The 12,500-nt window shown below is 35.8% G+C and overlaps 1 protein-coding gene across 6 annotated transcripts in view; it reads left to right on the top strand.

Annotated features, from left to right (window-relative positions):
- The window catches only part of LOC135219576 (sodium- and chloride-dependent glycine transporter 2-like), a 145,836-nt gene that overhangs the window by 73,346 nt on the left and 59,990 nt on the right, over positions 1-12,500 (top strand). For all 6 annotated transcript variants that reach the window (XM_064256458.1, XM_064256456.1, XM_064256454.1 and 3 more), the window contains exon 3: positions 12,219-12,353. In XM_064256458.1, the coding sequence (XP_064112528.1) occupies positions 12,219-12,353 (135 nt within the window). The remainder of the gene's footprint in view (positions 1-12,218; positions 12,354-12,500) is intronic.

Here is a 12,500-nt window from a genome sequence, read left to right as displayed (position 1 = left end):
TGTCTTCCTGTATCAGGGAGATTTGCGCTCCAGTGTCTTTGAATGCCTTGACCAGGCATGAGGGGTAGCTATCTCGAGGAAGCGCTACAAATATAGGACCCTTGGCTGAAGAGCCTAATGATGGCTGATTAGTAACCACCAGGGCAATGGCAAGTGCAACTGCTCTGCTAGGGGCAATCATTCCAGAGGATGGAGTGCCCATTGATCTTACAGGCAACACAATAAACTTTGTTGAAATCCCTGTTAGGAGCTGAGGAAGATTTATGATGTTCCTTGGATTGATCAGAGGGAGGCGTTGCAGTGACTCTTCCTTTAGATTTGAACTTGGATTCCTAGTGCCCCTGCTTTTACAATAAGTACGCATAGGAGGTGTAGAAGAGAGCACATTCTTTAGTTGGGCTGGCAATACAGTGTGACCAGGGGTTATCCTTTGATTCAGGGAACTGGCCGGAAGATGTAGGTGTCCAAATCATCCACCAAGTGACAACGCTCGTCTTGGGACGGCTGCACCAACACTGTCTCCAGCATTCAGGAGTAATCTTGAAGACTTTGATGACCACCTTCTATACCTCTTTAAAGTCACCCTGAGCACTAGCATCTAAGAAACAAAAGGCAACCAGGCCCTTTCCACCCATGTGCTTGCCAAGGAGCAGGGAGATCTGTTCCAGCAGCAGAAAAGTTCCCAAAGACATGTTCCACTTTGTCTAACCAAGCTTCTTGCTTGTCTTCATTCCACTGCAGGATCACCAAGGTGATACTCAAGGGGTAAGAATAAGGTGTGGAAGGTGGTGGAGTAGCTGGCTGTGATTGGGCCGATGCCACTGAATTAGCTTGCTGAGCTTGCTCCAGCTGTATCTCCTTGTCATTCACAGCTAGCTCATGCTGCCTCTCCTTCTCCTCCCTTGCTTATCTTTATTTCTTTTCTTCTTCCTTCTGCTTTCTCTCCCTCTCCTCCTTTCTTTCTTCTAGCTGTTCCTGTACCCACAGGGTGAGCTCTCTTCCCATGAAACCTGTCTCCTTCCCCATATACATGAAGGACTTGAAATTTGTCACCAAGGTGCTGGTGGGTTATGGCATGTTGAACTGGTGGCATGTTGAACTGGTATTGGGACAGAGTGAGCAAGGTATGGAGTGGTAGAGAGGGTATAGATTGGAAATGGCACTCTGCTTTGGCAGGGTGTGATTATGCAATGGAGTGGGCCGATGAACGGCACCACTAGTAGGCCCACTAGTAAATGAAAGGGTACCTGTGGAAGGCTACTCAGTGATGGGAGTGCCCATTTTGGTAAGGTGGCACTGGTACTAAGTGTGAGGGTATCCTAGAGAACTAGTAGGTAAAGAGTTGGTTCCGCAAGGCAGAGATAGACAGCACTGGTCCTGATATTAAGAGCAGTAATTCAGATGAATGCCTACAAATACTGTTGCATTACTCCTTATAGAGAGGGCGGCACTAGGAAAGTTCCTGGGAGTGAGTGAGTGGCACTCTAAGACCCAAAAAGGGGTTAGCTGAAATGAAAGTAAGGTGAAGAATATGCTGGTGCCACTTGATCCCAAGGGTCACAGTACTAGTTGTGTTCTTACACATAGTAGTGGGGATTTTGTGTTTTGGTACTTGGGTGTGGATGGGCATGGAAACACGATGCAACTGGGCCACGAGTGCAAAATCCACAAGCGCTCGAAATTGTTGTGGAACCACTGGGCCAGTAATGCAATATTTATACACTGGTGGGTTGCAAGTAAAGTGTGGATTGGAGATAGCACAGCCCAAGTCGCAAAGGAGGCAGATTTAGGGCAGCACGCAGAGATGCGGTGCGATCATTGATGAAGTTAGGTGGTATATACAAGATTTTGAGGCGAGACAAAAGTTACATGCACACGAAAATTGTTCGTTTGCTGAATGCAGAGGTGAGGTTCCAGAGAAAACTGGTTTCTTCCAAAGAACAATGGATAACATACACATGGTCGTTCCAGGTTATAGTGCGAAGGTTATGGGTTTCAAGAAATGGAGTTAAGGTTATATGGTTCTGAAGAACATAAAATGAGACACTGTTACAATGGTAGAGAGAGAGAGAGAGAGAGAGAGAGAGAATTATTGAATGTTTTGGCACTTAGGAGTGCAGACTCGTTCTGGAGAATCGAGTGTAAGGTTAGTTAAGGACTGGAGCTCTCGATACCCACTTATGTTTGAGTAGCTCGACCATGTAAGGTATCACGGAAGTAATGGGTAATATGGCATGGATGTCTTCATGAGTTTGCATAAGTGAGAGACAAGTAGAATGAACGTTTAGCGTGGGAGGCTTACGTAAGCAAAGTAACTAAATTTTCGTGCTTTGATCAAGTATGAAGCTCTACACTTGTACACAAATGGTTACAGTGGACCACCTGTTCATGGGATGATGTGTACCAGAAGCCAGCACAAATCAACTATACCTTAAATTATTATCCTATTAATGTATTAATCTTTAAAATTACATTATAAATAATATAATTTCAAAGTCCCCTTAAACAATAGTACCTTTAAAGATATATACATACGTACTTCTAAACCATCAAGCCAAAACAGCGTGCGTTACTACTATGACATATCTTGTGCCAGGCAAGAGAGAGAGAGATTTATCTCTTTAATCTCAGAAATATTATTAATCTATTTCTCATTACCGAAGACTGACAACGAAAAAAGTAAGGTTTGTTTTTTGTCTTCCCAAGATGTATTACCTTTATTAGCATTTTTAAATCACTATGAACACACTCACATACATAAACAACCCAAAATAGTGGTCAGCTGATTTGAACCTGAGAGCAAACACTCTCGCACACTAACTTATAAAGACTTGAGGAAAATGTGACTTATTACAAGTAATGACTCGCAACATATGCCAAAGGGAATTCAAACTGTAAATGCAAATGCTCAAATGAACGGACTAAGAATTTTGGGACAAGGTCATTGGTATATGAAATGATGATGTAGTTACCAAGTGTGCGGGAAAGTTTAACGAGACGCAGTGCTGTGTACGTGAATGGGGTTGCCAGATACTGTTTTCCTAGCTAAGGGACTGCAAATTCTTCAAGACACATGTAGTATGGGAAATAATCGCAATTTTCCCTGATTTTAACACTAATACTTAACTTCCTTGCTAATCCTAACAAATTAAGACATGCAAATTCGGAAACATGTAGTAGCAGCAAAATCTGGAGTTTTGAATGGCAACACACTCTCACTGAGGAAGTTATAACTTGGTATGCATGCAACAGCATTGTTTAGAAGGAAAAACTAATTCCTTCTTGTACCTTAATTCTGAAGAATGGCTCCTGTAGTTGTACCAATGGAAGGACGTAAGATTAGCACGACTGAGTCATTCAGCCACAGAGGGATATTGGCTCAGCAGTGTTCAGGTCTCTCTCGAAGTCCTACAAAAGGGGGCTATTTATCACCTACCAGATTACTGGCATTGGAGCCCAACATGCATACAGATGCATTCCTGGTATGACCAAATTTTTCTTTAGGTGAATACTGGGCAGTTAACCCTTAAACGCTGAGCCTCTATTTACCAAAGTGTCTGTCGTATGCGGGCGGCATTCGGGAGTTAGCGCTGAAGCGGAAAAAAAAGTTTTTTTTCAAAACATCAAAGCACGCTTTGTTTTTAAGATTAAGAGTTCATTTTTGGCTCCTTTTTTTGTTATTGCCTGAAGTTTAGTATGCAACTACCAGAAATTAAAAAAATATCATTATCATTTATAAATATTGGAATATAGGACAGCATGAAAAAAAAATTTCATTTATAATTGTATACAAATCGTGCTGTGAGCAAAACTGATAAAGCTAATGAGTTCTTTTTTTTTCGTTGTATTGTGCAACTAAATTGCGATCATTTTTATATATAACAAATTGTAAAACGATCAAAGCAACACAAGAGAAAATATTATCACATAATGATGCATGAATTTGTAACGGGCGGACATAAAAACAAGTTTTTTTCAAAAATTCACCATAAATCGAAATATTGTGCTAGAGACTTCCCGTTTGTTGCCAAATGAAGGTAATTGATTGAATATTACTAAACTGTAAGTGTTTTAGCTTACAATTGCAGTTTTCGCCTAATAGAAAATGGTGCGAAAATTACGACATGGTGACTAAAGAAATTCTGAGATTTTCAGCCGAGTTACCGCGCGAGGAGGTAAGGAAAGTGTTTTTTCAAAAATTCACCATAAATCGAAATATTGTGCTAGAGACCTCCCGTTATTGCAAAATGAAAGTAAATGATTGAATGTTACTAGAAACAATTGCGTTTTTCGACCATTTCGGTCGAGTCAAAGTTGACAGAAAGTTGAAATTTTGGCACTTATCGTGATTTATATGAAAATATTTCAAAACTGATAAAAGCTATAACCATGAGCTATTTTTGTTGTATTCTACATGAAATTGCGCACATTTTCATGTATAACACTTTATGTAAGGCCTAATAGAAAACGGTGCAAAAATTACGATAAGGTGACTAAAGAAATTATGAGATTTTAAGCCGAGTTACCGCGCCCGGAGGTAAGGAAAAACTTTTTTTTCAAAAATTCACCATAAATCGAAATATTGTGCTAGAGACTTCACATTTGTTGCAAATGAAGGTAAATGATTGAATGTTACAATTGCGTATTTCGACCATTTCGGTCGAGTCAAAGTTGACCGAAGGTCGAATTTTTTCTAATGATCGTGATTTATATGAAAATATTTCAAAACTGATAAAAGCTACAAACATGAATTATTTTTTGTTGTATTTTACATGAAATTGTGCACATTTTCATATATGAAATTTTATGTAATGGCTAATATAAAACGGTGCAAACATTACGACAAAGTGGTGAAAGAATTTCTGAGATTTTTGGCCGAGTTACTGCCCGCAGACGTAAGGAAAAAGTTCGTTCAAAAATTCACCATAAATCGTAATATTGTGCTAGGAACTTCCAATTTGTTGCAAAATGAAAGTAAATGATTGATTATTACTAGAATGTAAGAATTTTAGCTTATAATTGCCTTTTCTTACCCTTTCGGTCGCATCAAAGTTGACCAAAGGTTGAAATTTTGGCGCTTATCATGACTTATATGAAAATATTTCAAAACTGATAAAAGCTACAACCATGGGTTGTTTTTTGTTGTATTTTACATGAAATTGCACACATTTTTATATATAAAACTTAATGTAACGTCTAAAATAAAACAGTGCACAAATTACGACAAAGTGACGAAAGAATTTATGAGATTTTCGGCAGTTACTGCGCTCGGATATAAGGTAAGTTTTTTCAAAAATTCACCATAAATCGAAATATTGTGCTAGGAACTTCCAATTTGTTGTAAAATGAAGGTATATGATTGACTATTACTAGAATATAGCAAGAGGTTTAGCTTACAATTGCGTTTTTTTACCACTTCGGTCGAGTGAAAGTTGACCAAAGGTTGAAATTTTGGCACATTGTGATTTATATGAAAATATTTCAAAAATGATAAAAGCTACAACCATGGGTTGTTTTTTTGTTGTTTACATGAAATTGCACACATTTTCATATATAAAACTCTATGTAACGGCTAATATAAAACGGTGCAAAAATTACGACAAAGTGACAAAAGAATTTCCGAGATGTGTCGCTGATGCTTTCTAGTGCGAGAGGAAAGCAACTCGTGCTTGCGCGCCTGTGTAACACTTGTAAACAAAACAACAGCATGATCCGTGAACTCCCAGCATCCCTCAAGGCGCTTGATTTAAAATTTTTTGCAAACTAGGCCTATAACTATTTTTCCGCGAATATTTAAAAAACTTTTTGTAGTCGACGTACCGTACGTCCACTTAGCAACTGACAGACAATTTTAGTCAACGCATAATACATCCAGTCGGCGTTTAAGGGGGCCAGCCAGCTAATGCCATTTTTTAAGGACAGGACTTTGATATTCATACCACTTAATAAGGTGACTTGGGACATCTCCAAACCACATATGATTTTCGCCTCTGACCTTCGGTTTTTTAACGCCAGGGTGATTTATCCCGAAAATAACCATTTTTAAATTCTATCTCCTCCCTTGATATTTAATATTAAGACCTGGGATTACTACCATATATAGACCTGATGTAGACCTCCAATCGAATGTTTTTTTTTTTTCTTCTAAAAGTCCTTTTTTTTGCTAGATATGAATTTTTCAATATGGTAAAAAAATAAACCCTATAAATCACGAGAAAAAAATTTATATAAAAAAAACGAAACAAAAATGGGAAAAAAGGCTCTATTTGATTGTTCTATAATGTCTTTCTGAGTTATATACAAAATTCCAATGTTATAGCTTTAAAACTAAGTGAGAAGATAGATTTTGAAGGTCAATAAGTGTAGTTTTGAGATACGGGCGTTCAAAGTTTTCCTTCGTATTTCTATAAAGACAATGTTAATAAATAATGATTATTATGAATGTATATTTCTTTTTTGTGTATTAATAAACCAAAACTATTTTATTTATCATAATTTAATCATACATGATGATCCCTTTGCTCATATATCGTAGCCTGGGGCACTGCTTGAGGCAAGATGGGGCACTCCTTCCTTGGCAATTCTCTCTCCCCTTCACTAACTCGGCTCATTACATCAATTTTCTTTTTCTGTATGTTAGCGAGATTTTCCTTATATTTTCCTCTTTGGCATGATGAAATTCTTGCCGAAACAAAGACAAACAAACGTAAATGCAAGCGAATGTCAGAGGTGAAACTCGAAGGTGTACTCTCTTTTTACAAAGACAATTTAATAAATCATGATTATTATGAATTTTATATTCCATTTTGGGTATTAAAAAACCAAAACTTTGTTATCTATCATAAATGAAGATCTCTTTGCTCAAAGATCGTAGCCTTGGGCACAGTGTGACGTGTGCTGTCAGGCAAGATGGGGCGTTACTACGCAACCCTCCCCTCTCTCTTTACTAACTATGTATATATTATGATATTCTGTAATAATACTTGAGCGATTTTTCTTCGTCTGTATGTTAGCGAGATGTTTTCCTTGTCTTTTCCTCATTGGCATGATGAAATTCTTGCCAAAACATACATAAACATACGTAAAAGCAAGCGAATGTCAGAGGTGAAATCGAACGTGTAGACTACTTGAAGTTTGTGCTCGCACTGATTGTTGGAATGGTAGCTGACTGTAGTGAAGTCTCCCTTCTCGACTCGGAGAATGTCTACAGATGCCATTTCTCCCAATTTCTTTGACAATAATTATCAAAATTTACAGTAATAGAAGAAATATTGCATTTTCTTGTACGGATCAATGTTTTAGGTTTATTGAGTTACGTTAACTAATTATCCTATAACTACGAAAGTAAGAGGAATTTTGACGAAATATTTCGTATACGTATTCTCAATTGCCATATGAACCTCTATGAATTTTTTCATGACTGCATTTTTCGCCCTATACCACCATATATAAGGTTCCAGCCAGCCCGCTTAAGGGTTAATGCTTCCAACTTTCTCTCTTAGCGAAGGCTAGACGGTTAATCTGTATCTCAAGTCACACAAGAGGTGTGAACATCTTAATCAGTATCTTGGATCATTCAGGTGGCCAGGCATCTTCTCCAAGTTAAGGTCAGTATCTGGAATAACAGGCTCATCACAGTCAAGGAGCTCAAAAAAAGATTAAAAGTAACAAGGGAAACCAGAATGAGATTGAAGGGGCAATTCTGCATGACCGATCGTCAGTGTGCTGCGGCCAGCAAACTTAATTAACAGAAAGGTATTACGCTTGCTTATTGGGAAGTTTTACTTGATTCTTGAAAGGCAAGTTGCCTTTAAAATGTTAACTCTCTGCAATATATATATATAATATATATATATATATATATATAATATATAATATATAATATATAATATATATGTTAAGAGGAAGTCGGACGAAAAACACACATCACTAGGCTGTCTTTTTTATTATTTTGCCGACGTTTCGTAATTATTCACAGAATTACATCTTCTGGGCTGCACATAAGAAAAGACAAAAACATTAAAAAGTTAAAAGTATAGTCTAAAAGTTCATTTAAAATACATTAGAGTAAAAATGAAATAAATAAAAATAAAAACACAACCAACCTAGAGGTGAGACAGCAAGGAACTAAATTGAATTATTGAAGGAAACCACCACAGTACGAACTTATACTAAATACAATTGACTCGCAGATGTATGGGTGTTTAACGATGGTACGAGTTGTTTTATAAACAACGACTCAAGGATTGTTAACTCCTGTGGTTTGGTTGTATGACCGATTACACTGAAATCTTTGTTGTCAATGTAGGTTTTACATTGTTTTGCATGGTTCCTAATATTGGAGTGCTCTGGGTTTGAGATTCTGCTCCCTATGCGTAAACTGATTCCCCGATGTGAATCGATGCGCACCTAAGTAGTCGACTGGTGGATCCCACGTAAATCCCTGAAATACATTTAGGGCAAGTATATTTATAGATGACACCAGAAGACATATAAGGACACAGCTGATCTTTTATCTTAAACAAGGAGCCTATATTAAGAGGATTATTGGGAATTAATTTGACTGATATGGCTGGGAAATGGTCATGAATAATTTGTGTGAATCTTTCGGCACAGGGAGCAGAATCTCAAACCCAGAGCACTCCAATATCAGGAACCATGCAAAACAATGCAAAACCTACATTGACAACAAAGATTTCAATGTAATCGGTCATACTACCAAACCACAAGAGTTAACAATCCTTGAGTCGTTGTTTATAAAACAACTCGTACCATCGTTATACACCCATACATCTGCGAGTCAATTGTATTTAGCATAAGTTCGTACTGTGGTGGTTTCCTTCAATAATTCAATTTAGTTCCTTGCTGTCTCACCTCTAGGTTGGTTGTGTTTTTATTTTTATTTATTTTATTTTTACTCTAATGTATTTTAAATGAACTTTTAGACTATACTTTTAACTTTTTTATGTTTTTGTCTTTTCTTATGTGTAGCCCAGAAGATGTAATTCTGTAAATAATTACGAAACGTCCGCAAACTAATAAAAAAGACAGCCTAGTGATGTGTGGTTTTCGTCCGTCTTCCTCTGATTGTCGCTTGGAATAGTTCCCTGTGCCCTGTATCAATCTATCTATCTATCTATCTATCTATATATATATATATATATATATATATATATATATATATATATATATATATATATATATATACACACATGTGTGTGTGTGTCATGCCCCATCACACAATCGAGCCTTACCCGACAAACATTGTTGGATGTGACATCAGAAGCAGAAGTCAGAACCTTATCCGCTGTTTCTCTGCTTCTGACGTCGCATCGAACAGTATTCGTCGAAATTCTTGTTACAAAACATTGTACGTATAATTAAAATATATATGTCCAGTGCTTATAGCTTTCATCCAACTCCTGTGGACTTGATAATTTAAAATGAAGTATAATATACAAGTCAGGAAATAAAATAAAGTGGGACACCATAAAAGAACACAGAATGTAAAACTGTTTAATTAGTTTGTTGGGCTCTTATCAATTCTAAAATTTTTCTAGACATTTTTGGTGGAAGAAACCTGGAGTCTTCTGCTAAAGAACCAACAGGGTAATTTCGTTCTAAATTATGACTTTGATTCAAATGGCTAGATATACATATTCTAAAATTGCGAATAGCAGCACATTTATAAAATTCTTCACTTATGATTTCCAACAATGGCCAAGTTTCCATCAAAGGTATTATTTAACGAAATGAGGGCGTCTTCAATGCATCCAAGCATTTATACACAACTCAGCCATTTTTTAAATTTATTCTATGATCCCTGTCCCAGTCGTGTCTAGCTATAGAGCTATAATTATTCCCCAATATACATGTTGAAGTGTGTTCAACCACTTTCACCGATATAGCAAGACTCACAATCCAGCAACCAATAGCATAAACACCAATATCTTTAAACAATTTCACAGGGTTGTTTTTTTATGATTTTTTCTCTCAGCGGTGTTAATGCACTGGGATACAATATTGTACCCGTGTTTCTACATTGAAATTTTGAGAAATATCTTTAAGTTCCTTGTTGAAAGGGAGTGAAAGTGATTTCTGAAATAACGGTTGTTCAGGTCTTTCTTTTGGGTGATAATAGATCTTCCTAGCTCTAGGGAGACAATTTTCTATAATATATTTAGGGCAACACAATTAATGAAAACTTGAAACAATCAAGTTTAACTCTTCATCTACAAAACATGGCTCACACACGATATGTTAAAAAAAATAGATTATTAAATATGGAACTCTTCACTTAGACATCATGATAAAAGTTTAAAGGCAAGTAGCAATTAGAATATTTGTTCTTTCTGTATACACAAAATTTGAAGGGATTATTAACTTCGTCTCTGTGCACAATAAAATCTATAAAAGGTCATTTATGATCTACTACTTTTTTCAAAAGTGAACTTAACAGAAGGAACATAAATATTCAAAAGGGATAAAAATGTCATCAGATTTGTACACAATCAAAATTTCGTCCACATACCGTACCCATACAACCGGTCTATGATCATTGGGTATATTTTCCAGAGATAATCTCTCAAAAAACTCCATACATAATTAGTCAACATCAGGGCGTTTGTTGAAAAAGGCTACCTTCAAATTCAAATATAGTAGCATCAACTGACACTTTAATAAGATCACAACATTCATGAATAGGTAGTGGAGGTTCAAAAAATCTTCTTCAACAAGTCATGCCAAATTATCAAGGACAAACTGCAGAGGAACATTCGTAAAAAGAGACATAAAATCCAAGCTACACAGAGTACCAACATAACTTCATTGCCGAACTTTATCAATAAAAAAAAATCAAGGCTATGTATTAAATGTGAGCTGTTTACTTCACCAACCAAACTAACTCAAATTTCGGCTAACCAAACAGAAAGATCATATTGGGGAGTAATACAATTGACGATGAATTTTAGGCAAGCCGTAAACGTAACCAAATGGTGGTAATTTCCTAGTTAATTTGCTACAAATAACTTCTCTAACATTCTTACCCACACTGCCACAAACAATCTTCTTGATCTTTCTATTTAAAGTAGTAGACTGAAATTCGGAAACGGAAGGAACTTTCATCATTCTAATACAAGTGTTTTCATTATTTAGCAATCTACGCGCTTTATCCAAATAATCTATCTTACTCATTGAAACACACATCCACCTTTATCAGTCTGAGAAATTTTAATATAAGTTCAAATTCTAAGTTTTTTGAGGGATTCAGAAAAAACGTTTGGGCAAAAAATTCCCCATAAAACAACCACTGTACAAAATGCTATTAATAAATACAATATTAAAAACTGAAAATTAAAAGTAATTAATGTTACTAATACCTTTTATAGTCATAATCATCCGTGCCTGTCGAATCAGCCATAATTTAGAACCTAAATCACTCTTTGGCGGAAGACTCCAAGTTTCTATAGAAGAAATTGGAAGTAACAAGGGTCCAACAACCTGATCAAACAGCTTTACTTTCTGTAATGTTATTATTATTAGTATTATTATTATATTTTTCAATGGCTTCCCGCTTTACTTTGCTTCAGGAGATGTATATTATACTCCATTTTAGAGAGCGGGTCAACAGCATATGGAAGAAAGCTATAAGCTTTGTAGTACATAAGTACATAATATATTTTTAATATACGATGTTTTGCAACAAGAATTTCATTGTGGACTTTACCTAACATTTATAAGTACGACATATTACTTTTATGTATATATATGTATGTGTATATATATATATATATATATATATATATATATATATATATATATAATATATATAATATATAATATAATATATATATATATATATATATAATATATATAATATAATATATATATATATATATAATATCTATAATATATATAAATAATATATATATTAATATATATATAATAATATATATATATATATATATATATATATATATAATTATATATATATATATTACGTTCTTTTGGGGGAATTTTCACTGAAAACCTGGAAATGCAAATCATGGAGGGAAGCACAGAGCGCTTCTAGCCAGGAGTATTGCTTACACCAAAAGGACGAGTTTTCGCAACTTGTAAATGGTCAAGTCTTTCTTAATTTACAATTATGATATATTACGTCATGAAAAAAATCAACCTAGCGTGATACGCCTCATTATTTTCTCTTGTATATTTTACAGCGACGTTTTTGATCCCGTACATCACTATGCTGTTCTGCGCTGGTCTCCCGCTCTTTTTCATGGAACTGGCCATAGGGCAATACATCAGCTTGGGACCGAACATTTTGTTCCAGAAGATGGCACCCATTCTCTCAGGTGAAACCCAATATTTCTTTGTTTTTGTGTGATATGTATTCTCTGTCTCTTCCTCGCTCTCTCAATGCCAGTTTTCTGACTGACACACAATGGAAGTTATGCAAGGTCTTTGGTGTAGTAAACTATTCTCTACGTGTGGCTCGTCAA

This window comes from Macrobrachium nipponense, chromosome 1 (assembly GCF_015104395.2).
Source record: "Macrobrachium nipponense isolate FS-2020 chromosome 1, ASM1510439v2, whole genome shotgun sequence".
In the NCBI taxonomy this organism is placed as follows: domain Eukaryota; kingdom Metazoa; phylum Arthropoda; class Malacostraca; order Decapoda; family Palaemonidae; genus Macrobrachium; species Macrobrachium nipponense.
The sequence above is the reverse complement of the archived record's forward strand: the minus strand, read 5'-3'. Positions and strand labels throughout refer to the sequence as shown.